The sequence below is a fragment of the Anas acuta genome, chromosome 8 (genome assembly GCF_963932015.1).
Source record: "Anas acuta chromosome 8, bAnaAcu1.1, whole genome shotgun sequence".
NCBI lineage: Eukaryota > Metazoa > Chordata > Aves > Anseriformes > Anatidae > Anas > Anas acuta.
In genome coordinates this window covers 4,788,164-4,814,523 of record NC_088986.1, presented here as the reverse complement: position 1 = coordinate 4,814,523, position 26,360 = coordinate 4,788,164, and the positions used below count along the sequence as shown (strand labels likewise).

General features: G+C 46.5%; 1 protein-coding gene across 2 annotated transcripts; it reads right to left on the bottom strand.

Moving 5' to 3' along the window:
* Positions 1-1,063: 1,063 nt before the first annotated feature.
* Positions 1,064-22,397, bottom strand: FYB2 (FYN binding protein 2). Of its 2 annotated transcripts, none has more exons than XM_068691081.1 (20): positions 22,200-22,397; positions 18,866-19,565; positions 17,664-17,858; positions 16,593-16,626; positions 14,252-14,340; positions 13,450-13,478; positions 12,178-12,209; positions 11,215-11,299; positions 10,723-10,876; positions 8,874-8,991; positions 8,725-8,765; positions 8,354-8,423; positions 6,298-6,378; positions 5,255-5,283; positions 4,592-4,652; positions 3,938-4,030; positions 2,267-2,351; positions 1,814-1,970; positions 1,629-1,662; positions 1,064-1,206 (listed from the first exon to the last, which is right to left on the bottom strand). In XM_068691081.1, exons 1-20 carry the CDS (start codon positions 22,206-22,208, stop codon positions 1,197-1,199), a joined length of 2,106 nt encoding a protein of 701 aa, XP_068547182.1. In that variant the 5' UTR covers positions 22,209-22,397; the 3' UTR covers positions 1,064-1,196. The 2 variants fall into 2 exon arrangements, with proteins under 2 accessions (XP_068547182.1, XP_068547181.1); XM_068691080.1 differs by having other exon boundaries at positions 8,725-8,768; positions 22,200-22,396.
* Between the last annotated feature and the right edge of the window lie 3,963 nt (positions 22,398-26,360).

Genomic DNA, 26,360 nt, shown 5'->3' with positions numbered 1-26,360 from the left:
AAATATTTGGGCTGGCAAGCCCGCAGAGCTGCGCATGCTTGAAGGGGGTTGGGGTTTTATTTTGTTGGTCTTTTTTTTTTTTTTTTTCCAGGGTGGATGCTGGCCAACACACTTAATAGTAACCACATGGTAAAATAAATAAGAATGCCTGTATAGACTTTAAAGTAAATGTTAAATATTTGCTCTGTTTTTCTGATCTTTTCGATGCCAGTTTTCAAATGGCCCTGTGGCAAATAGTGTTTTTATTTTGCTGTGTTTTCATAAGCCTGGAACATTTAATAATTTCTAATTAAGCCATCTACATTTTTAGGATTATTTATGAGCGCACTGATACAGCGCTGGGGAGGGGTGGGGGCTGCACAGCAATAGTCAAGTTTGTTTCTGCCAGACCCGGGAACACAAAATCAGAGTCCACATTTTTTGTGTGTTGAAAAGGTACCCAGCCACTGGATATGCTAAGGAGAAGCCAGTGGCAATTTATATTTCTCCTCCTACTTTTAGGAGCATTTTTCTTAAAATAAGCACTCAGCTCTCCCAGCCTCACAGCCCAAACACAGGGACAACTGTTGGGTAAGTACCTGCTGCTAAGCAGTGGGGGAAGCCAAAAGGCAGCCTTTACATATCTTGGATGCCTGAGTTAGCTTGCAAAAATAAAGTAAATTTTTACTGAAAGCTTTATTTACTTTTTAAAATGTATGTATTTTTTATTATTTGAAAGGAATGAGTCAACTTTTCCACTGTTTTATATACTGAACCTAGCAAGAATGCAGTAAATACTTGTCCCAATACTATCAAGACCAAAAATTTATATGATTTGATTTTTAGAGGAACAAACCTTTATGGAAACCTTGCAATTCCAGCCCCTAAGATGGACAGTAGTGAATGGATGTGGAGTAATTACATTTCTGTTTTCTGCATCAGATTTTTTCATGCCAATACAGAAATGTAAGCCACTCCAGAGCTGAACAAGGAGGTACTCCAGAAAGTAAGAAACCCTGAAAATAGCTAAAGTTCAGAGAAGTTAGTGAACTCATTCAAAATAGACAAAAAATGAAAAAGTCTCTTGCATGTTTACAAGTGTAAAAAAAAAACAAACAACTTTATTTACATGTGTATCAGGTCTACACCACTGACAAATGTGGGCTCTCACAGACCCATGAAGCTCAGAAGGGCGCCGCAGGGATGCTCCGGGGAGGTTAGTGGTGCCTGTCAAAGAAGAGAATTTCACAGCAACAGACACATTGGCAATAGGAGGTTCATTTGTAGCAATTACAATGGGGCATGCAAAGAAATGCTGTCGCAGTAGGGGGTTTAAGGATGTGTTTTGGAAGGGCAATGCACACAGAGTGGGCCTAGTTTGAAGCAGATATGAATTAATATGGCATAGCTGAAGGCAGTCAAGAATTTCCAGTTTATACAGCTCATGACTGGACAAGCATTTTTTTTTAGCTGCATTTGGACTGGACCCGGGTAACTAATAGCAGACTCAAATAAGAAATATTTAATAGTGTCTGTTCACATTAGCCATCCCTTGGCTTTGGAAGTTTAAAGCACGATTCTCTAGATCTCAAATATCCACATAGAGGGAGAAGAAAACATGCATCACAATAAATAAAACCCAAATTTACCTGAAGTTTAAATGCTCCACTAGAACATACCCATCTGAGAAAAGGGGAAAAAATAAGCAAATCAGTAAACTCCTGAGCAAATACTATGGCTATGCACAAAGCACATAATACTTGATGAGCCAATTTGCTCCTTAAAACTAGATTGAAAGATGACCACTCATACCAGAGAGCTTCTGCAAACTTACATCTGCCCTCCGAGTTGCGGCATATCACTGCATTGCCCTCCGTGACATCGATCACATCCAGCTGCTCGCCAGCTGTGAGCGGGAGATCAGCTCTCCTCTTACTGGGGACGGAGCACTCGGCAGTCGCGGTGTTGATGACACTGATCTCCTTGTCGTACTGCAGGAAGGAAATGAAAGCACATGTCATCCTACAGGTGTGTGCGATGTCTTCAAGGGCAGTGGGGAGAGAGGGAGGGGATAGGTTGTGAGGCTTTGTTTGGGGCTGGAGAGGGGGGGAAAGCCCAAAAACATCCCTGATGGAGATGTTGGATGAGGGGAGAACACAGCAGGCCAGGTGGGTTTCTCTCCCAGCATAGCTAAGAACCAAAAACTTCTCACTGTACAACTCTTAAACATGACACATACCTGCTTTCCTCCTATGGCACAGATACAGCTCTAAAAAGGCTCACATACCAGAAATGTTTCTCTAAAAATCTTCTCTTCTTTTTCCATCTTCTTGCTTTTTTCTGCACTGTTCTTCCTGATTTTGAGGATACTTCTGCACCAAGAGAAACATACATTCTGAGCGTCATTTTGGTATCCTCTGGCACTGGGAGACAGCAGGAAATGCAACCCAGAGCCTTGCTCCAGGTTTGTCTGCAATGAACTCTATCAAGACCAAAGCACACTGTTCATTTTGCTGTTTTCATAAATGGATGAACATGCAACTCAAATTTATTGGTGAGCATAACTTGAGCCATTTGGTATCTCCATTTGTAACAAGTATTCTCGCTGTAAATGGCAGGAGAACAAATTAGCACTTTATCAAGGGTTTCAAATCAATTGTGGTTTTGTAGAAGACAGTTGACTTTTTCCCCAGCAATTTATCTCCTGTTTTTATTTATATTCAAACAAAAAGGGTCCCCAGGTAATTTTTATCATGAGCCGATAATGAAAGAAGGGCTCAACATAGCCCTGCAGGTTCGTATTGCCTTTTTAGCACATGGAGGAGAACGTCACCAAAGCAAAAGTTTATATGGCACTATAAAATGAAAAACAAGCTCTTACAACTAAGTCAAGGGGAGCAAAGGAGATGCCACTCTTTCTGGTTTATATGTGGGGTTATAGCTGTGACATTCATTTTAAAATTAAGATGGTGGGGGAAAAAAGAAAAAACTCAACACTTGCAATAAATTATTCACAGTTGGCTAATTTTCATGCTTTTAATTTTAAGAGGAAGGGGAAACAAGAGCTGAAATTAAGGACTTCTAAACTGTTAAGAAATTTGTCATTGGCAGACTCCACTCACAGGAGCTGTGCTCTCTAAGGAGCAGATGAAATCGCATCAGCTTCCTGATATTCCCTACAATTATGCACATGACTTCGCACAACACAACAAGCAGTGTTTTAGCAACCCCATGCAGGAACTCTGTGGTAGGAACCCAGAAAGTATATCACTGATTTCCATTTGTTTGAAGTCACAGGGTCTAGACCATGGAAAGCTCATTGCAGCTCACGTTTTTCTAATCTAAAAGGGAAATGAAATTGCCTGCTTCCATGTGAGGTTTTGCAGCACTGGTAACAAAGTTTTATCTTCAACTTCACGTGCACAAATGGTACAGCAAGAGGCAATGTTATAAACATTGATGGGGAAGAAAAAAAAAAAAAAAGAAATCAATACTTTAAGGGCAAGGGGAACACACAGGATACTGTGTGTGGGTCTTCAAAAACAATGGTCTTGCCAAAACAGCAACAGCTGATCTATGGAGATGAAATATTTAATCAAGGCACGATGAGGGAAGGAATGGGGCTGAGCACAGCAGAAAAGCAGCCCAATGCATAGCAAGGAACACTTTTTTTGTCTCAGCTAAGCAGGAAGACCACATACACCTTCAGGATGAGACCCTCAAGGTATCCTCCACTTGCACACAACTCAGATCCAAGAATTTGTTTTGCCTTCAAAATACTTTCCATAAAGTTTCCAAAAGCTGGGTTCAAAGGAGAAGGACCCTGGAGCAGCAGCCAAACACCAATGTTTGCTTAAGCAAGGGCATCCTGCTCCTGCAAGTGACTTGAGAACCGCATCACGACACACCCCATACAAAGTCAGACAACACAGGAAAAACACTTAATGCAAGTAAAGACCTGTCCACGTCGTCGCTGCTTTTCCTTCGGTCCTTCTCATCTCTTGACATCAGGAATTTTGGCATCCAGGTTTTGTACTTGTCATCCTTCTCTCTGAGAGGAGGGAGGGGAAAGAGCCACACAAATTGAGGTTTTGCAGCAGGACACATCCCCTCCTCAAACCCGAGTTGGTACAAAGCCACGATTTTTCCCTCTCTGCCTCCCCCCACATCTCCCACCCAGATGCAAGCATGTGCTGCGCTTTGTACCAGCACACGCTGCCGCTGTGATCATCTGGCAGCCAGGCACCAAGACATGCTGTTCCTATTAAAAGTAATTTTTCTGACAAGGAGCTTGCCAGGACCGCGCTGATTATCAGCTCTGGGAGCTGGGCTTTTCCTTCCTTAGGAAAACTATCTGAGTTTTGCTGCACGGCAGCGAGCGGCTCTCCCCTTTTCACATCTTTGGCAATAACTACGTCACGTCAAAGGAACATTTTGGGGGATGTTTCTTGCCAAATTAAACACACAAGCAGAGTGCATCTGGACTGTGTCCAGAGGAGTGGGTCCTGCCCAGCTCATGACCCTTGGTGCCTCGCAGCCCGGCAGGGTCCCCAGTCTCACACCAAGGGTCCCATCTACTAGTCCATCCCCTGAAGAAGGCCCTGCTCCTCACCTGGGTTCTCTCTGCCCCGCCTCGACATCGTCATACACCATGTCCTCCTGGGAGACATTCGCTGGAACCCAAATGTAGCAGAGACAATTGGGAAAGGTCATTCCAAGTCTGGCACTCAACACAGTTTATTGCAGAAGAGGATGGGGATGCTGTAAGCCACCCAACCCAAAGGGGCCAAGGCAAGGCGAAAGGAAGAGCCTCACAGCTCCAGAAGATGGCCAAAACTCCAGCACAAGGCAAGATGCTGGGGTCTGCCAGATGTGTTTGTGGGCAGTTTTCTTTCCCAAGGACACAGGGGGTTCACTCTGGCACCCTCGCATGGTGGGAACAGTTGGTGTGTCCATCCCACTTACAGAAGGAACAACCCTGTCCCTCCAGCAGGCCGTTAATGCCTGATCAGCAATGAAGCTTTGCAGAGAGCCCACATTGCCTCCCAAGATATATCCAAATCCTCAGGATCTTTAAACAAAACTACCAAAAAATAAACAAAACCCCAACTCTCAACTGCAGCATAAACCTATATTAAGCCTTCCAATTAGCACTGCCACATTACACATTGTGCCCATCTGAAAATCTTGTAGAGTTGATTCTCCATTGTGCAATACATTTCCCTCTTCATGCATGCACAAATTCCCAAGAGCCAGATACATGCAAGTTGCTTACCTAAATTTGGTACCGAAATGGAAAACAATCTGAGGAGAGAAAGATGCTTTTAGAAGCAGGCTTTCACATCAGCATCACCAAAAAAGCCATGAGCACTGACAAGCCAGCGGCATGCCATATTTGCTGCTGAGGCAATGCAGGGCAGCTCTGGATGCATGGCATCCCTGACACCAAAAGCTTTTGCCAAAATGCCATCCCTTGCTAATTAGTCATCTCTACCCTCTGGCAGCAGCAAGAGCCGTGCGTTCAAAAAACAGGTTGTGAAAGGTCTACAGTGCATCCAGAGAGCACCCTTCCTCAGATAAAAGAGGAAATGAAGAGAAAATAGCCTGGAATTTCCAAAATAATAAGAAAAAGTAACTTTTTTCAGTCTTGGCCCTACATCATGCACAGGGTGAGGCGCACACTGGCAGAGGTGGAGGACAGGCTCTGCAGGCAGCCGCTGCACACCTGGGGAAAAGCTGAAGGAGTTTTTCCATGGACATTTAACCAGGGTTTTAAATACTCAAATAAGAATGCCTGAAAATGTATGTTCCTACAGGAAGTTATACAATATTCTCTCTTCTTTTTGCTGCTCCCTTGTTAGACTACAGACTCAACAGTAAACCTAAACAGCAGATGCTGTTGCCAGCTTGACGACAAATGGTATTTGGAAGAAAACACTCAATCCTGAGGAGCCACATCAGCAAGCCTTTGGCTAACAGGTCCAGGCAGCAGGTATCGTGTTTCTGCGTTCCCTTGAGCAGCTGCAACATGCTGAGGTATTGGAAAGGTACAGAGGGCAGCAGAAAACCTTAGAAAACTTGGATGCTGCTCTAGGACCAGCTCTTCCAGATTGCTGATGCCAAAGAAGCTGCACAGATAGGCCACTGTCCACATCTGCCATAACAGCTCCTAGTGAGTTGGCAGAAGCACTCTGAGTGTTGTTTTTCAGGTAAAGATGTACTCACTCCTTACTTCTAATCCTCCTGATCTCAAACTGTTGCAGATACAGCTGCTCAGGTTTGGAGGGGGAAAGGGCTGGACAATCAATGTTTCCTTACCTTAAGTTTTCCTTAAACCTGGTATTCAGTTTCAATTTTTCTATTTTAAAGAGGTTTCCAAATCTCTTTTGTCTTTCCGATCTGCCCAAAACAGAAAAGATTTTAAGTTAGAGAGTCACTAGGCACTGAAGTATATGAGGTGCAGTATTCAGAGCCCCCAAGGTCCCAAAGCAGGTAGAGGAGAGTCAGCAGACCTTAAGCCTCACTTCAGCAATATCATTTAAGCTTATCGTTAGCCCTAATAGCATCATGTGGATGAATGATGGTTTCAATGAGATAGTCAAAGATGCAGTGAAAGGTGACTAATTATGAAGTCCAAGCTCAAATCTTTTGCCTAGCTTTAAACTTTTGTGTTAACTGCAGCTAAAATACAAAAGGGGCAAAGTCCCTCCCTGTCCTTCCCTGACTGAGCAGCTGCAGACTGATCCAGATGCATTTGGAGTAAAAACTGATGAAAGGGACAACAAATCCCCAGCGGCACACAACGCACATTAAAGGAGGACATCCAGAAGATTGGTCTGTGCCACCCTTCATCACACATTTCTGTCATGTACGCCCTTCAGAAAGGCGTTCCACTGCACACACACACACCTCTCTGGAGCTTAAGAGAGGCTGCAAAGCTACAGTGATTTTCTATTACTCTATCTGCAGAGAACCAAGATCCTCACATGGGGGATATTACCCATGCACAAGTGCTATTAAAAATACCTTATGTATGTGTTAGCATAGCTAGCCCTGCATGGGGGAACAATAGAAAGGTTTTGTAGAGTGCTTTGGGGGTTAAGATACTGAGCTCTGAACCCCCTGAATTTGGTCACAGCCCCAGCTCTGTTGAATAATTCCTTTGCAACAATTCTTTACATAATTCCAGCAAGATGCTCTGCTCCTCCGTTTTCCCATGAATTAGAAGAGTTTAATTTCTGCTACTGTCGCACACCCATGCACACAGAGGTGCAGGACAGGCATGGGGAAGGAGCAAAGCTGGAGTTGGAGCTCCCCGCAGGCAGTCCAGGGATGGGATGCAGACACCAGCACATCTGGCTGGAGACACTTGTGCACCTCCACCACACAACTCCTGTGGACAATCAGCAGAGAAGCGATGCTATCACCTCTAAATAACTGCCCAGTCACTTCCAGGGTTTCAAGTTTCCTCTACTTTTTTCCCCCCTCTCTGAGAGGGGCAGGCTTTACATGCATGCCTAAGCTAGACTCGAATCCAGATGCACGCCAGTATGAGTCCCACATCCATAAGGGAAAAGCAGATGTACAGAAACACCTTATTATTCCTCCCACACTGCTCCTTAGAAGAGAGCCACCAGATGCACTCGAAGTAATTGTGTGCAGCATCCGCAGCCCATATGCCGTTCCCAAAGGCTGTCTCTATTTCTTACAAAGGGATGCAGGAAATCTGCAAGGGCAGGGAACCATACAAAACTAATAAGTAAAAACACAACTAACTTCAAGTTTCACCATTTGGGAAGCTCAGGCAGTGTGTAAACCTGAGGCTGCAAAACTCATTGCTTTTATAACACACCCTCTGGAAGCAAACATCATGAGAAGCCCTGTAAAAAAAGAGCAGGCTGCAAGTAACTTGGAGCATGTCAGCTGCAGGCTTTAGCTCACAGCCTGGACTCCTTTCAGCTTTCCAACTATCTGAGATCTGAAATGTCAGCATTTTGTCCCTTTTTATGGGGACAGTGTCCCCATTTGTCCCTTGGGCATACGAAAAGGTGCCACTTCTCAGCTACAGCGGAACAAGGCTTTTACCCGAGAGGGGAGCAAGACTTTGTGCTAGCAGGGGTCCGTAAGGGGAGCACTTCCAGTGGATGGAGAATGCTGCAAGCTCTCATAGGAAGGCCTTGCTGCTAAGGGAGTTAATTTTGTTGACTGATTTTTGTTCCCTAAGTGTCAGCCAAAGGGGAAAGACAGAGGAAGGGGGGCAGAAACCCACACATACAACAACTTTCCTGGAGTTGCATTAGGAAAACAAGGCTTCCAGCCAGTACCTGGCATGTGAGATCAAGTTTGAAATACAGGCTAATAAATTGCAACTTACTCCTCTTTTGCTGGATTATCACCCCCGATCTCAACATCTTCATATGTTTCTTCGCAGTTGCTTCCTGAAACTTAAAACCAAGGCATGCCATTATCACAAACCACGTTCAGTAGCAATGAGGTGAGTTTTGCTGGACAAATTGCATCCAGGCCGTTACATGTTACCCTAACAGAGGCTTCAAAGTTGCTCAAATGAATTCCATGCTAGACACGTGTATTGCTCCCCACTGCTTTTAATGGGAATTGAGAGCAATCGGGCCCGAGGAGACACTATAGATGTTGAAAGTTAAATGAAGGTATTCACGTCATCTACCAGGCACCAGCCCAAATTAAAAGCAGCCCTGCTTGAGCTACCCCATGTGCTGCACTTACTGCTGCCTGAAGCAGATGGACTCGAGACGTCTGATGCATGGCTGCTAGAAGACAAGACAGAAATATTACTTGGGGGTTTACTGCAGCCTATTTTATCAAAGACATTTCATTTCAGCCATTGCAATGAGCCCCTCCCTGTCCATACTCACAGTCTATCCTGCAGTCCTTCAACATCATCGTACACATCCTCTGGTGTCGGCAGAGTATTTTGGCTCAAAGCTGTTTCTTCTTCCCCTGGTCCTGGAGCACCAACATACACGTAGGGTGCTGGAAACAAGAAAGGATTTTTTGCTTTGGGAGCTTTTCTCAGCAACTTCTCCCAAGGCAAGGACAGCTGTTGAGGATGGCAGTTGGAGTCCAGAAAAGTCTCTCTTCTGAGCTACTTTCAGAAGAACTTTAAAATAGTGTAAGTTTTAAGACTTTAGAAAAAAAAAATAACCTCAAGTTTTGAAATATTTTAGGTTTAAAAAAAATAAATTAAATATCCATCAGTATTCTCAGTTGTAGCAGCTTTGAGCCAATTCCTCCTCAGCTGAAAACTTCCCAAGGGACTATTCACAGATGTTTGCAGGTGTGGTTAAAGGGAAGGCTTAACATGGCTTCTAGAGCTGCTGAGACCCAACTAATGGGCCAGCCCATCAGGAATCCACCTGTAAATCAACATATTGGAAAGGAGATGAGGAGGGAGAGCCTCCCAGAAGTGTTTTCCCCCAGGGGATGGAAACAAAGCATGAGAGCTGCACCTCACAAGGTTAGAAACAGATTGTTATTGGAGGATTCTGTTCAGTGGCAATATTAAATGCTTAATGAATTTAAAAGAAGTGTTGGAACAATATATTTAGAAGAAATGCAGCCACACAAATCAAAACAGATACTATTCCTAAATGAGCACAGGTCCATACAGGAGCTCTCACCAGAAGCATGTACCACCACAACACGCTCTAGCTAACAACAGAAATTTCTGCAAAACATTCAGGCCCCAGAGAGCAACTCTCCTTAAGGAGAAGGATGGGGGGCTTGAGGGAACATCAGTTCTCAAAGTCAGCCCCTCTGGTGGAGCAGGAGGTCCACCATGAGTACTTCTAAAAAAAATAAAGATAAAAAAAAATCCCATGAGAATTTCCTCCAGCCATCCAAAGGTCAAGCAAACCAGAAACACCACTTACAAAAACAGACACCAACCAAACCGGAAAATGACTATGAAGTAATTCAAAATTAAAAAGAAACACATCCCCAGAACCACACCAATAACAACCACAGCCAATTTGCACTTTCTCCATCACACCCCTGTTCTGTCCACAGTGCCCAGCAGAGCTGCATTTCTCTCCTGCACCTCTGAAATCCTGCCATAACACACTAATGGCTTGCAGGGGCAGGGTCGACACTTAGCAAAACACAGCTCATGCACGCTTACACCTGAAGCTGCAAAGTAGCATTTACAGAGGAGACATGGCTGGGTATAACTGCAGCTCAGGTGCACGTCACCAGCTCTGGATGCTATCTCAGAGCACCTTGAGAGGAGGAGCCCAAGGTCAGATGCCGTAACCATACAAGAAGGCTCACTGGAGCCACTGAGAGGATAGAGCAAGGAATCGTCATCCATCTTAATAGGAGACAGAGGGAGACGTCAGGCTCTCATCCTGCTCACGTGTGTTTCTACCACAAGCCCTGGCCAAACCCTCTTCTGAGACTCAGTAAATTATTTGGAGTGGAGGAGATGGATTTCAGCTCTCTCGGATAAGGGCAATCTGCTAGAAAAACAAACACCTCGGTTTGAGTTATGCAGATGGTTAACCAACTTAGGAAGCTATTTGCAAAGCCAAAATAAATGATTCAAACCGGAGTATAAATGTGCATGCAACCTTTTGCCCTGGTTTAACTAAATTGGTTCAAGAGTTCCATCCAAATTTAACGTCTTTTCCCATATGGAAGAGACATTTGGGCAACAGATGGGACCGAGGATTGAGGAAACACTCAACAGCCAAATGAGATACTCACGGGGCTCTGCTCTGTCTTTTGCCAGCCCCTGTGGGGTAGGATGCTTTGCAGGCTGGGTACTGGTCACATCTTGCTTCACATGCAGAGCCTTTATCCCACCTCTACCATCTTCCCTGGTTTGGCTGCTGAGAGATACGTATTCGTTTCCACCTGCCTGAGATCAGACATCTGGTTCAGTGGATACAGCCTTCAGAAACAGCTTTCTGATATAAGTTAATATATAAGAATATAAGTTATCCTTCTGTGGACTTAGAAGGGTTTCACACCTATTTTCCATCAGGGATTTCTGGTAGACGTACATGCTGCTTGGCAGCATTACAGGTCTTTTAGACAGTGCCAGTTGGGCAATGGGCAAACAAAGGAGAAGACAAAAAAAAACAACACGGGTGATTAAAGAATCAAATATTTCAAGTGTTTCATGAACAAAAAGATGGCAGGAGGAGAAGAAATAACCTTCAGTAGCTATTAAAATCAGTCTTAAGTATATGATACCTTGAGTATTTTCTTTAGTTCCTGTTTCACTCTTTCAAGATCTGGTTTTTCCTCTTTTTCATCTTCTATTGTATCTCTCCAAGGACTGAAAGTTTCAGAAATGAAAGGGATCTCAGAAAAGAGACACTTAAGTGAAGTCACCAACAAACATGTTGCTTTATGAGTGTGCCACAATAAGCAGCTCATTTTCCCTTTGAATGGGGCAGGTGCCATAAAAAAACACTGGTACTGTCAGGGCAAATCCAAGATCTAAATGCCACCGGTTACTTGGAAAACAAAAACAAGCTAAGATGACTCTTTTCTAGTAATATCAATGGAGTAGCTAGATCCACTTGCCAGAGGTGGTACCTGGCTCATGAGACTTGCCCCTTGCTATATTATTTTGCAATTTAGGGAAGGAGATACAGCAACAGAAGCAGCAATAATACTTTTTTTCCACAGCATCATATTTCCCAAAGAAGTGATACCATTTCATCATGTGTTTCTTCAACTCCCACAAAAAACAACAACAACAAAAAACAACAACAACAAAACACTTCAGCTAATGACAGTAATTAAACACTGCCAGGAGTTTGAAATGTGCCATTTACAGGGTGAAATTTGGTGTGGACCTTGCCTTACCACACTTTTGGAGCTGTAACTTCCCAGTCTGGAGCTGGGCTTCCCAGTCTGAGAACTCAATGCCTCTCCTTTCTTACACTGAAAGAGTTCCAGTTTCAGTAAGAAAACAAGATTTGTGTGTGTGTGTGTCAGTGGAAAGAGACAACCCCCTCAACCAACTCTTTATAATGAAAGAAGCTGAGAAACCTTGAGTGCTGATGCAGAAGGGCTTGATCACCTATATTGTCCTGGTCATGAAATTTATGAAATTTCATTCTATTTCCTGAGCGTTACAATATCGTAACCCAAACCTAGGTTAGCTGTGGGGTTAGAAGCAGCCTGGGAGAATGGAAAGGAAATTACCTGGATTTGCCAAAGGGAAGAGTCTTCTGTTTCTAGAATAAAGAAGAGGAAAGCTTTTAGGCACCCTGCTTTTTGCAGCAGTCAAACTTTTGTGCAAGACCTCAACTGTCAGCTAGTATTTAAAGAAATATTTCTTTAGAGAACCCAGAAGCATTTCACATTTGGAATAGTCATCATACAAGGATGTTTCCTCTGCTTGCAGGACAGGGGATACACATATTGACAAACTATATAGAAATAACGTAAGAGTGCAAGGGATCAGGCCAATGAGGCTACTGGTCAGAAAAACAGCAATTGCAGGCTGGAGAGCTTACAGCAAAGGAGGAATGGTTTTTTATTAAAGATTTTCCAACCTTCCATAAAATAAGACTACAGATGAGCCAGAGAACCTCTCTGCAAATCATGCACAGAGAAGTGCATTTGGAAGCCTACGCTGTTTCCTGGACAATTTTGATTGCTTTGCAAGTCAGTATTTGAAAGTGGAGTTTGACCTTTTCTAAAATGCAGTTTTCCCTCTTTTAACAGAGGCAGAACTGACACCCAGTCATTCCCTGCCATGAGGGGACTTGCTCTCTCAGCCCAGTTACCCACCATGAGCTACAGACTCTGCTGTGCAGCCACGCCGGGCTTCCCTGGGGACACCTGTAGCAATCCCTTCCCTGCACCACCCTGCAGGATGCCTCCCCTGCCAAGGTGAGCTGCCACCGGTTTTGTAGCCAGGGTAAAATGAGAAGTGTTGGGTCATAGCAGCAGGGATCCCTGCAGCAGAGGACGAGAACTCGTATGGTCATTCCCACAAACCTTGCCCTCACTTATGAGCCAAAGCTCAGAGAACACTGCTGTGACAAAGAAGTTAGCTCACTTTTGCTTTTATGCCTTCAAAGAGGGATTACCAGCACCACCTTGCCTTTGGCAGGAATTTCCAGAGCAATTCAGTGGATTTTGCCTTCAAGAATTTATGATCTTGATGCTGGTGCTTGACACTTACTTGGTCTCCTACCAACGTCCAGATGGTGTTACCACTTCCTTACATGTTTGAAGAGGAAGTCAAGGGAATTGACTCTCACCTCGACTGTATTTGGGAACCTCATTAATCTTCATGTCCCCTCTGCATTTTCTTATTTGTTCTTTGAGAGTCTTCACAGACAACAAACATAGAGAAATACCCAGTATATAAGAAATATGAATATTAAAAGCTTCTAAGATAGGAAAACACTGGATGTACAGTACAGCTGAACCTGAAAGGTCAAAACAGGCTGTGAAGAGACTTACCTTCTGTTCTTGAGGCTCTACCTTCGGTGCTAGAAAAGATATTTGTGAACAGGTATTAGTTTTTAGTAAACATTAGATCACTGTACTTCAAGTATCAATCCCCAAGTTTAGCCCATATGCTCAACATCCAGGCACACATTCACCATGTTATACTGCCCAGGGTCCTTGAATTTGTTGTTTAGCACTGCTTTATGTTCTGAGCACTGCAGCATCGTGTCAGGCTGGCCACAATTTTCACAGTCCTTGGGGCAAACCCAAGAGGGTTTTGATGGGTCTCCCCAAGGAGGTTGTTTTGCTCCCATTCCAATGGGAGATTAAAACAACAAACAAGGCAGAAACTGATTTCACCTCCAAGTGGCAAATATTAAACAAACAAACAAAAAAAAAACACAGAGCACTGGCAACTCTGATAGAGAAAATTATACTCAAATGAAGTAATGATGGAAGAGGAGGTGGAAGAGAGCCTTACGCTGAAAGCCCTCATTGCCAAGACGACACTTAGGTCTACTTTACTCTCTTCTTCCCTTTTCCTTCCACATAATCAATGTCTGTTGAATTCTCCCCACTGTACTTTTACCGTAAGCAGCATCTCACCACCAAAATGCTAACTTATTTTCTGGTCAGTACCCCAGAGTCCTCATACCCTGCCAGTGTGCAGAGAAACAATACAGGCAGTCATCTGCTCAGCCCAACCAACGTGCAACTGTTGTTTTCTTCAGCTGAAGAAGAGATAATATTGCCTTTTTTAAAGGCTGTCCCAGACAACATGCGATTCCTTTAACAGTCTAGTCTTGCAAAGTACCTTCAATGACACACAAGGTTGTGGTGTCCCCAGACTGATTCGGGTACATCGGGGTTTCTTCGCAATTATGCTGCTCTTCAAGTTGAGCACTGAGAGGATGAGAGAAAAGAGAGAAAAAGTGTTTTTCTGGCCTTTTTAGAAGTCTGAAAAAAAAAATAAAAATGTATTCATCTTGAGGACAAGAACTTCAAGTGCTTTGATACCGAGCCTACAAGAAAGCAAAGTGAAATCAAGAATTCCTCAGAGGGAGAGGAGACCTGTGCACAATGCGGGGCTCAGCTGAGCCTCCCCGTGACCCCACACTGCCACTTGCTTTTCCTTTAGGAGATTGTGCTGCAGATACAGAGCTTGAAGCACATCAGGGGACTTTGTGCTTGGATTATGGTCCTCTGCCTACAGTGATACCTCAAGGAGAAACAGAACAAAAAGCCCATGGAAATCTGAGTGCAACAATTTTCAAGCTTGCTGCAACTACTTAAATAGTAACAACAATCCCATTGCATTGTTCAGCAAGCTGTTTCTCACTTACAGAAACAGGCAGGAAAAAAAAAAATAAAAAAGCCAAAACAGGTATCAAAGGGTACATCCAAAGGTCTTACTCCTGAGCTGAAGTGAGGGGCTCCATGCTGGCAGCGTCCAACCCCACACCACACAGCCTCAATATTCAGATTCCCAGCCCAGACCCTCCTCAACCTCCTTTTCCCCTTTCTTCCTGCAGAAATTCAGATTAATGCCGTTTGGGAATGGGTGCAGAGAGAAACAAGTCCTCTCAGGCAAAGCAAGGTTGTTTCATACAAGCAACTTAAAAATAATAACACAGAGTGGGGGAAAGAGCCTCTTCCAACACCATCTGCCTGGGAAACAGTAGGAGAAGGGAAGCTCGGCTCATTTTTGTTTGGGTGGCCTTTGAGGCAATCCCCTGGGTGAGAGAGCATCAGGAAGATCTGTAGCAAGAACTGCATGGGATCTGTTAACATCAAGTCTATAATAAACCTCAGGGAGGGATTGGTTTCCCTTGAATTATCCTGCTGCCACAACTGAGCTCCAGCATAGGAAGAACCAGGTAGTCACTGCAAACTGCAGCAACAGGAACAAAGAGCTCAAGGTGTGTTTGGACAGCCATGAAGTCAGAATGAGAAATGACAGCTAGAATTGGGCAGAAACTTGTGCTGACACCAAAGGACTTCCTGGTCAGGAAGAACCCTGGCCTTTCACTTCCCCATTCCTGGGGTAAAATAACATCCTTGGTGCTTGGCTGGGCACCAGACCATAGTTGGTAAGCAACAGTGCTCCACTGGACCTGAAACACAGCTGGGCAGGTGGATCCCTGCCTGTTTATCCCCAAACAAGGAGCTGGAGCCCAGGATTAGGTGCCCCAAGCAACAACACCAGGGGCTTTGAGGGACTGGTTTTTTTTTACAGTCCCTCAGAGCTGGTGAGGCTCCCAGCTCTGGGATTCAGGGAGGAAAATTTCTCCCATTATTTGCTGTTATGCAATTAATTCGTTTCCCCATTTACAACATGGTTAATATTTAACAAGTGACCTATTGTAAAGGCCATATCACAGGTATGAGAGAAAGATTGCTAATCTTGATGTAATGAGCTACTGGGACAGCTTCCTTGTGGTGCATAACAGTTATTGGGTTGGTTATTTTTTGACCAGTTCTCCTTTGACAAGTAAAGGCTGAAAGTTACTCAAAACACAGGCCCGCCCTGGCAGGAACACCTCACGATGTGAGAAGCACAACTGTCTGTGTTGTTTGTTGCAAGAGCTCATTGTTTGGGCGCTGAAGGTATGTTAAGAATTTGGCTCCTTTTCCTTTAGTTCAGCCATTCTGTTTCCCATTTTCACAGTATGTCCATGCATCCAACATACATATATCTATATAGGTCCATAAACCTGTCAAAAACAGGTATATGAACACTTCCCCATGAACCAACATCTCTTTGGTACAGATCTGGGATCACCCTACGACCCCTCATGACAAGTCAGAGGCAGACCAGAAGAAGCCAGGATCCCCTAGCACACCAAAACAATCGTGTCTGAGATTTTTTGATCCATTTCATACATGGCCACACCAGAAGCTGAACTGACCATCTCACATCGCCCAGTGAAGGGTTTCGGGTGGCCACCCCATGAAATTCTCACCTGGGCATCTGGAGGCGGCTGAAGCCGGAGGGCAGGGGCAGCACTGCCCTTGCTGCACAAACACACAGCGAGGCTGCTGCCAAAACCCCAACACCTGCCGGGGCTTTGTTTCTGCAACAGCCCTCAAAAGCATCACCTTGCCAAAAACCTCGGTGGGTGAGAGGGAGCAGGGTGCCCCCACCACATGCTCACCTTTCGGGGATCAGGTAATCCTCGTCTTCATCAGCTGCACACAAACACACAGAGGATTAGCTTTTGGAGGCAAAAAAGCATCTGCAGGGACGGAGAGGTGCAACGGGGAGGCCTTTCCTCGAGGCAGCACACAGAGATGGGCATGAAATAGGATTGCCAGTGGATGTGGCTATGTTAATATGTCATTATTTCGTGTTTCCAGGCAACGGTCTCAGGCTTTCTAGAGATCAATAGCTGAGCAATATTGATAGGGCACGCAAGTGATGACATATAAATAACTAGTTTCCTCTGTGCCATTTGCATGTTTAGAAAAGGCAAGCACATTAGGGAAGACTTCCAGTGAAAATCTCTGCCTGTGACTCCTGCTAAGCCCAGAGCGGAGCAACAAGCACAGGCTCAGTAAGCCAACAAGATTTTAGCTGAGCCCTTCTTAGAAATGCAACTCCCTTTGAATTCAGCAAAAGTTGTGCCTACAGATCTGGCTGTAATTAAGCCTGTATCTATAAAGAAACAGCATTTAGCAGCTTAATAAGCAGGCCAAAATATTCTATTATGAAACATCAATAGGGTTTTATTATGGGAAATTCAACTCTTGCATTTCTTGATGTTGGAACGTTTAACGACGTTGCCCTCTCTTGTATTTAAAACATAAGGGGGGGGGGAGATTAGCAGACTGGTTTCTACCGATTTTATTGTGCCTTCCCACAGCCGTGTGCTCCAGAGCGAAGGCATTTCGCATTGAAGCGGGGCGATAAAGATCAGCTCGCAGCGCTTTGCAGCTGGCCGTAAAACCACAGCAGCTGCCGGCGCTCGCAATGGAGCTGCAGCAAGAAGGGAGGCAGGTTTCTGCACGGGGGATGGTGCCCAACGTGGAACATGAGATCCCTTCCCCAGATTAAGGGCAAAAAGCATCTGCGTTGCCAATGATCGGCTCTTTCTAATGTTTGAGGAGGATGTGAGAAATGAGCAATGACCCCTCATTTCCACACGTCTTATAGATGTCAATGAACTATACTTTTTGATTCATTTTCTGAAGGGCTGATATGGGGAGAAAAGCTAGAAATCTCTTACTTGTTTCATTTCCTCTGTGGACTGAAGGCATTGCACTTCGGAAAGAGCTGAGATCAACGTTCGGGGGTCTCGGGGGCTTCCTGGGGGCAGGACCCAGGGACGCAGCTGAAGGAAGGGGTTTCACTTTTGGTGGCTTGCTGCCCAGGCTGCTCAACCTTGTTCCCACTCCCAGATGGCACAGGGGATGCTCCGGCTCTGCTCCAGGGAACCACAAGCACAGGCACAATTACCCCTCCTTGCAGCACGAATCCGCCCAGCATCGCTAGTTTCTACGCAGACATTTCTCACCATCACTGCTTCCCCCTGAGGTCAGTGTCCCCGTAACACAACAGGCTCTTACCACACTACCAGAATGGAAAAGTGGAGAAAAATGCCACTTTTCAAGATTTTTTTTTTACAAAGTTTGCCATGTCAGGGCCTCAACTCTCAACAGCTCCCTTCCTGTTGGTTATAAAACACTAGCCTAATTTTCTGTACCGATAACTCTTTAATCTGCCAGGATTTGGGACTGTGGCTGTTTTCTATACCCAGCCCAAGCGGGAAAGCTTTCCAGAGTAAATAAAGACTCAATCTTGCAGTGCCCTGCTGCTCAGCATGATGCTGGCCAGGGGAACCTCGCTGCATTCACCTCCCCTTTCTGCAAGAAATACTGCAAGGAGAACACGCTCTCCTTGCTGACGTGTGACCTGCCACAAAACTGAGAGGGAACAGAGACTTCAGGCTTAAACCACTTTTATTTGAACTAAACTACCTTTTCAGGAAAGAAAAGCCTTTGTACATCTGTGTGAAAACCAAACAGCAGGCTGTAGTCATGTTTACCTTGCAGTAGGCCAAGGCAAATGAAAATAACGTGCTCCCCTTTTCTCACACTTTACTCTACTCTCAGAAATTTGGCAATTTCTTAGAGTGGGGTTTTGAAAAATGCAGTGGAATCAGGGAACCCTCCCCTACCTCCAGGACCTTCAAGGAAGAAGAGGAGCACTCCAACAAGCCAGTTGGTCACGCTTTGCAAAGCAAGTCATGCTTTGAGGAGCCCAGCTTGTTCTTGCCTTCCTCTCCTACTTGTTGTGCTGTACCTTGCAGATTCAGAACACCTATATACGCTCACGTGTGCGTGTGTAAATATATATATATATATATATATATATATATATAAATAAATAAATATATAATGTATACAATAAGATTATAGCTTACTATACCTTTATGGCGTTCAGGTTGCAATGTGATTGTTGCAGTGCTCTCTGCAGCTCTCCCATCTCTCCTGGCAGCCTGGGGAGAAGTCAGCCCGAGGCCACGCAGAGCATCCTTCCTCTGGGATGAGGCAGGCTGGTTTCCATCTGGTTGCATCTTGCTGCTCTCCAGCACAGGGGGAGCATGCATCACCCTCTGCTCCAGGCGAGGGTTCACGTACAAGTTCATCACCCGCTGGGCTGGGAGCTCTGTGCTTGCTTTCTCCCCACAGGATAAAGTGTTTTCCCACATCTGCAGGGCATGGTGGAAAGATTTGGAGAGCGGAGCATCCTCAGGGACTGGTCCTTGCTGGGCAGTACAACAGGGTGTTGGAGGCTTCTGAGAGCTGATCCTGGGGGAGCTCAGCCCTTTCTCCAAGACATTTCCTTTGCTCTCTTCCTTATGCTCCGTCGGCTCCGTGCGCTCCAGCCTGGCCCACCAGGCAAGAGCAGAGGGCTGGGAGGCAGGATGGAGAGGTTCATCCTTGGGTTTGGGTATGAGCACTTCTCTCTTACTCACTGGCACGGGGCTGGACATGCCACTGCCTCCAGAGCCCGGTTTGGGTGCAATTTTGGGGGGAGGTTTCTGGCATGGCCGCACCAGCTTGTTGGCAAGGTTGGAGTCATTCTGAAATTTTGCTCGGAGGGCTTTGAAATCAGTCACACCTTCCTGGGTGGGAGAAGAAAAGAGATCAGAAAACATCTGCTTTTAGAGGCAATTTTTGTGATTGTTTCAGAGAAAAAGAGGCTCCAGACTTGCTGCTGTTCCCACCCCATGGCGCAGAGGACATGCAAACCACCCACGTGGTACACGAGGACAGCAAGAGCATCTCCTGGGCTGGGTGATGAACACTGGCTAAGACACTTGATTCCTCTCCCATAGAGCCACCAGTCCCAAGGTTATATACAATTTTGATTAAAAATAAATACATAAATAAAAATCAGTAACACCACACTTTGAAAGGGCACTTAAAGAACATTTTGTTCATCCTTTTCACCCCAGACATCTTGATGCCCCACTACAGAAAGAAGACCCCAGTTTTTGGCTGCAATGCTGCAGCTTAAACTCAGCCCCAAAATGAACTAAGGAGAAAATATGAAGAAAAATTTATGAGCTACTTAAGTCCTTGAACTGCTCTATAACTTTTTATATGCCATGATTACATTAGGTGCACTACTCTGGCAGCGTAGTTCAGTGCTGAGAACTGTAAGGCTTCACGAGAACCTGTCTAATGAGGAAATTGGAAAAAATTATCTGGGACAGAACTTCGTTATTCTGAAAAAAGCCCCAGCCTTAAGTGTTAAGGCAGAACAGATGAATAGCATACTGAGGTTTTATTGCATTTAATTGCACGATTTATTAAACACTGACAATTTCTCTTGAATAACCCCTTTCACTAACTTTATTACTTTCACAGGGTAGTGCATGATGTAAAGAGCCAGCCCTTGGGGGAGAGGTTTGAATTGCTCCAATTATATTTCATATTAGTGGTCAGCAGTGTGATGCCGTGTAAGCTGCCCAGACAGCCTAATCTAGCAGAGAGCCTACAGGGAGTGGGAATTTTCAGAAGCATACGGAGGATGAATCAGGTTTAAAACAAATCCCACGTGTCCCAGATCCCTCCAGCGATGCCAGACAGGAAATAAAGCAGCGCAGTGCCCTAATGCGATTGCACCAAGCTTTTGCACGTGCTGTAGCAACAGTTGAAGAGTTCAGCACTGTTTACCTCTCCTTACTGATTTCCTTTTGTTTCTGCAACACGTAGTTCCCCGGAAGCACCCTTGGAGATAGAGAAAGCAAAAGAAGAAGGACCTGCGTGTCTCAGCGTGCCCAGCACCGAAAGCAAGGCGAAACAGGATTTTGGGCTGGGTACTTGCTGGGGAAGACAGGGCAGCCCCCCGGCTGGCACCTTGGATTGCACAGAGGTGGATTCAAGGCTCCCTTTTTTCCCTTCAACTTGTTATTGCTCTCGCCTTGAAACGGCAGCTTCAAACCACTCATGTAATTAACGTGAAGGTAATCTGTGCTTAACACACTCACAGGGACCTTCACCACAAGGGTTTTCCCCATTTTGCAGCTGCCTGGGATATTTGTGGTGATGCCACAAGCCTGGAGAGACACAGACAGCCCGACCGGGTGCCCCAAACCTCCTGGCAGGGGCTGCAGGGATGCTCGGCATAAATCTCACCCCAACCCCAATGCCACCTCCCTCCCCACAAAGCTTGTGTTGAACTTAGCAGGGTCCTCTGCTGTGCAATGAGCTCTCCAGGTCTCAACAGGGCATTTTCCCCAGCTCTGCCTGGAGCCAGCTCAGGGAGATGAGCCCTGGAAGCCCCTCACCCAGCTCAGGGCACACGTAAAGTCCTGACCCCCAACCCAGGCTGCCGGGCACCCAGCTGTAAATCAGAGCAGTCAGCACAGTGGGGAGAAGCCACCCATAAATTTAAAGGATTGGAAAAAGCTCACGGCGTGCATTACAGCTACATCTGGCCAAATAATTCACCGGGAATAATAACGCACTTGGCAAAAGAGCATGCAAGATGAGAGAGGGAGAGAATAAAAAGGAAACAAACTTTTCCTGGCCGGAAAGCTACAAGCATTATGGAGTCAGGGGACAGCTAAACTTTCCATATTTTCTCCCTATAAATAAAGTGCTCTTCTAACATTAATATCATGCTAGGAAGCAGAATAAAGCTCAGCCTAGAGCTTCAATACGGGCACCTTTCTGAGAGGTCTGTGCTGTTCTAAGGGCTGCCCAAAAGGAGCCTGAGCTCTCAGTACCTTTCTGCTTTTCTAGAATTAATCGACAGAGGGAGAGAAACCCTACTGAAGACGGGGACAGGAAGGACTGCTCGCTCCCTTCCTGACGTGCCTCTGTTTTCCTCCCCTCTCTGGATCACCAAGGGAGTTCCCATGGGTGAATGTGTAACCGGCGCTGCCCTCTGCCCACACACAGCTGCCGGCTACTCATTAACTCACCGGCTTCTTCTAAAAAAAAAATTAGGAATAATAAAAATCCACCTCTATTTTTCAGTAAATTAAGAGGGAGCCACTGCCACTCATCTCAGAGCAGCGGGGAAGAAGCCAGGCACCAGCAGCCCCTTGGTGCCTGCTTTGGGGCAGGGAAACATCCCCGCGTGGCTCCACGGAGAGCAGAACAGCTCTAGGAGCATTTATCTCACCAGGAGGATAAGCTACTACCCGCAGCCCTGAGTATATAAATATGTGGAGGGGAGCCAAGCAGCAAGCTTTTCATGCAGCTCAGCCCTGCTGTGGCAGAAGGGAGCAGCCCGAGGGAGTTACCACGTCCATGGCTTCGCTCTTCAGCGCCGGCGTCACCCATCCAGCCCCACGGTGTCCTCCTGCTCCGTCACCCTTCCTGCTGCCCGGCGAGGCGGAGCGAGCCTAAAACACACCTGGGCCACGGCTCTGCCCCCGGGGTGGGGAGAGCCTCACCTGGGCTCAGCCCTTCCCCTCCTGCTTATCTTATCAGCCCTCCAGCTGGAGGGAGGTTTTGCGTTTTTGCAAGCCAGGGATCGAACTGGCACAAGTCCTCTGCCTAGGTTTTGGTTTCGTTCCCAGTGCTGGTGGAAAAGGCTCGCAGCCTGGCTGGAGGTGGGGAAGGGGTGGCCAGCAGCACCACACGCAGCCCCTGACCTTTAAAATACAAAGAGCCCCACTGACCCTTGCTGCTCATTGTGGTCTCCCCGCTGCGATGCCCATCCCACTGCATCCACCCAGCCTGAGCTGGGAAGCTCGCAGGGATTAAAGCAGGCATTTCCCCAGAGGGGAAATGTGTTTGCTTCATCCCTAGATAGCAGAGCCCAGCAAAAATTGTTGTCCTTGCTGAAATCTGTACTTGTTCCCTGATGAAGCTGCTCCTCCTCTCAGTGAGCTTTTCCTTGATGTCCACAGGGCATGCCAGCTAAATATGAGCAAATAAGGCTTTTCCTGGATGTTTTGGTCCTGGAGAATTGCCTGAAAGGCTCTGTCCAAACATTGATCCTGTGCTTTTGCAGAGCACATCTCCCAGGAAAAGCAAGGCTGCTGAGCTTGGCAGGAAGAGAACCACGGGAATTCCTCTTTCCCTCCATAACTGATCAGATTTATTTGGTCTTTCTTCTGTAGACCAGAGAGACAGCAGCAGCATCAAGCCCTAGCTGGGCAGTACTCGGAGGTGGGTGCTGATAGAGTTTCTTAAGCAATGATTGCCCCTGTCAGGCTGGCCCTAGTCCCAGCTACCTCTCACATAGACCATCCCCAAGGATCTGCCTGGAAAAGAACTCCTGAAGCACCGGGAGGCCTTTTGATTGCAGGAAAACATGCCTTTGATGTGTGGGACCTGCTGGCAGACCGTGTGTGTCTGGTGTCTCAGGCATCTGAAATTTCTTTCCAATGATTTGAGGGTAATGGGGGTGATACGCGGCTTGTGGAGGGGCATTGCCTCTCTGCATGTGGGCATCAGGCCTTGCCCAACCACCCGTACCACCCCTGGGAGCAGGACTGGTGCTCTCATGACCCTGCCTGTCAGAGCCAAGCTTGCTGAGGGCTTGAAAAAAAATAAAAAATAAAAAAATAAAAATAAATAAATAAAAAAGGGTGAAAAATGAAAAAAAAAAGAAGGAAAAAAAAAAAAAAGAAGGAAAATAAAAGGCTTGGTCACTGGAGACATGACTCAAAGCCTAAGTCTCACTCCTGGCCACATGAAAAGCCCTGCTGCTGCGTGGTGGTCTCGGAGAAGAAAGAGGGGGTCCCGCCGAGCCGCGCGCCGGCAGGGAAGTCCCCCAAGCCCAGCCTGGAGTCGTGGTGTGACCAGAATGAATGGTGGCTTTGTGCACAGGGGCTGGGGAGGATTTACGAGCCGCCCAGTGCTATGAACGCAGGCCCTGAATTAAAGCAGTGTTGGAGAACAGGGAGGTTGTGACTTTGGAGCTGGGGTCCTACGGGAAGGGACAGGGCAGTATCCTCCTCGCGGGCCCTAAAAGAAATAAAGACAAGCCAAAGGTGTCTCTAAAACAAGCGTTTGGTGAGTGCCAGCCCTGGTGGGACCCCCGCTTGCCTCACCTCATTCGAAAGCAGCCCCGGGGCTGCCATAAATCGCGCTGGGTCATAATAACTGGGGTGGAGCACGGGGCAGCCACAGTGCTGTGCACATCAAGCAGTGCCCAGGGGGAGCCAGCACTGCTCATCTCCTCCAGGCTGAGTCACCTAAAGGGCCACGAGGCACCACGAGCTTCCTTGGAGAACCCGGGCAGAAAATCAGGACTTAAACCTATTAATTATATATATGTTATTATTTTTGCAGTGATTCAATACCGTCTTATATACACACCTCAGTCCAAGGGCTGCAAGCACACTTATTTTCCCTTCTTTATTCTTTTCAGCAACGTTATGAACAATAGAATTTATTGTATATTACAGGTATATTATACAGGTCCAGGGCAGTCCTTTTTCTGGATGTCCCAAGTCTTACCATAGACTAGCCACAGGAACACCTCAGGAATATCACTTACCCCAATCTTTCGCACTTTCAGAAAGGGGGTTGTTGTGCCTGGTGCAGCCTAGGGAAATTTTAGGACAATCCACCCTTCTCTTGAAGACACCTAGATTGATTTACCTGTGACATATCACTGGAAACAAAGCAGGGACAAAATGTTATTGGCAAGGGAGAGCCTGATGAGATCTTTTTCCCACGTTACAACTGGCAGTGGTGGGCAGGAGATGGAAATGGTTGGCCTGGGGTGGAATTGGTTGGGGACAGAAGGGACCCACCGGTCTGGGGAAGAAGGGTCCCACTGGTCGGGGGCAGAAGGGACACAGCATTTGGGGGCAGAAGGGATCCTGCAGCCCACCCAGCTGCAAGCCCCCCCGTGTGCAGGGATGCCACCCCTGGAGCAGGATGCCCATCTCCAAACTCAGAGAAATGGGCACAAGCGGCTAGCAGGGCACAATCCCATTCGGGGGGGGGGGGGGGTGTTTGCATGTGTGTGTGTGGGTTGCAGCCCAGCTTTTGCCTTATTCTGCCGGGTCCCTAACCCCAATTCTGCTCTCCCCAGCCTTTTCCTCCCGCAGCGGTTCCGCGGGGCTCCAGCAGAGGGGGAGCGAGCACCGCCTGTGCCCTGCCTGCAGCTCCCCAGGAGCAGGGCTGCTGGATGAAGCCCTCCTCCAAACCCCAGAGCAGTGCTGATGGCTCCGGTTTTGCTGCAGAAAATAAAGCCCTCGTCTTAATCCAAGCCCTTCTCTCCAAGGTATCTGCTCCGGGGCTTTGATTTTGAAGCTGGGAGATGAAGACCTGGAGAAGCAGCCTTGCTGCCGTGGAAAAACAGAAGTTATTTTACCCAGCTCCTGTGCAGGGAAAACTCGCTGGCACTTGTGGAGGGGATGAACTGAGGGAGCCCATGTGTGCTGTGAAAGCAGGTGTGAAATGGCAGGATTCCCAAGGGCAGAGCTCCAATCGCTGGGCACAATTCCTTGCTCTTGCCTTACCAAACATCTCTGTACCCTCTGTACTTTGCAGCCACCCCTATATTAAAGGAAAAAAGATGCTAACCCTAAAAGAGAGGCTGTCTGCCTGGGGAGCAAACAGCACATGGCAGGTGGCAGCCACATCGCCTAGTGGGATCATCGACAGCAGGGACCTGGGGTACAGCACTGAGGGTACAGTGCACAGGATGGAATCAAATAGGGCAGGACTCTGTAGCTATATGGGGTTAAAAGGGTTTTCGGTGAAGAGCTGCATGTCTTTGAATCAAATATTAGCTGTGAGAGTTCTTTGGTGGCAAGGAAAAGAGTTTTGCAATACTCACAAAGTGCCTGATGCAAATTCCCACCCAGATTTGCCACTGACTCCTCTCACACCCGCCCCCAGCCCCAATTTCCCCGCTACCAACAGGCCCCCAGTCCCCATCCCACTGCCCAGCCTCCTGAAGGTGACTGCGCAGCTATCGGCAGCATCGCTGAGGTTCAGAGTTAATTCAGGCTTAAAGGCGAGGATCCAACACGCATTTTAGACAAGTTCAATTCATAATGTTATAAATGGAACCATAACTTTTATATATATCGCTTTTGGAACATAACACCTTTGAGAAAGGTTCTTTAATTTCACCTCTAACGTGGTGTGCATCGCTTGCAGCTTAAATCTCTCGCATGCCTCCCCCCCCCTAAACGACTTCACCCATCAGTGCGAAATTGTTGATGTGCCTGATTGCACAAACTGGCCCAGCCTTTTATCTGGGAGACAGTCCACAAATAACTTTCATTATATATATGGTGTGTTTCTGATGCTGCTATCAGAAAAGATATAATGCTTCTCCAGTCCTGCTGGATGCTGAGGAGGCATTTGACTGCAGTGCAGCCATTTATATCAAAGGACGGCAGAAGTTTGGGCTGAAGACAGATCAGACAGACAGCAGAGGAGGCTTCCTCCTTGGGGACAGTGGAATTGTCCCCACCAGATCTCTGTAA

Bases quoted from the DNA above. Each gene is read 5' to 3' on its own strand.
- FYB2 (XM_068691080.1), bottom strand. The intron at 6,379-8,353 runs GTAAGTTGCAAT...TGTTTTGGGCAG, and splicing joins GATAATCCAGCAAAAGAGGA to ATCGGAAAGACAAAAGAGAT. The intron at 4,653-5,254 runs GTAAGCAACTTG...TTTGGGTTCCAG, and splicing joins CATTTCGGTACCAAATTTAG to CGAATGTCTCCCAGGAGGAC.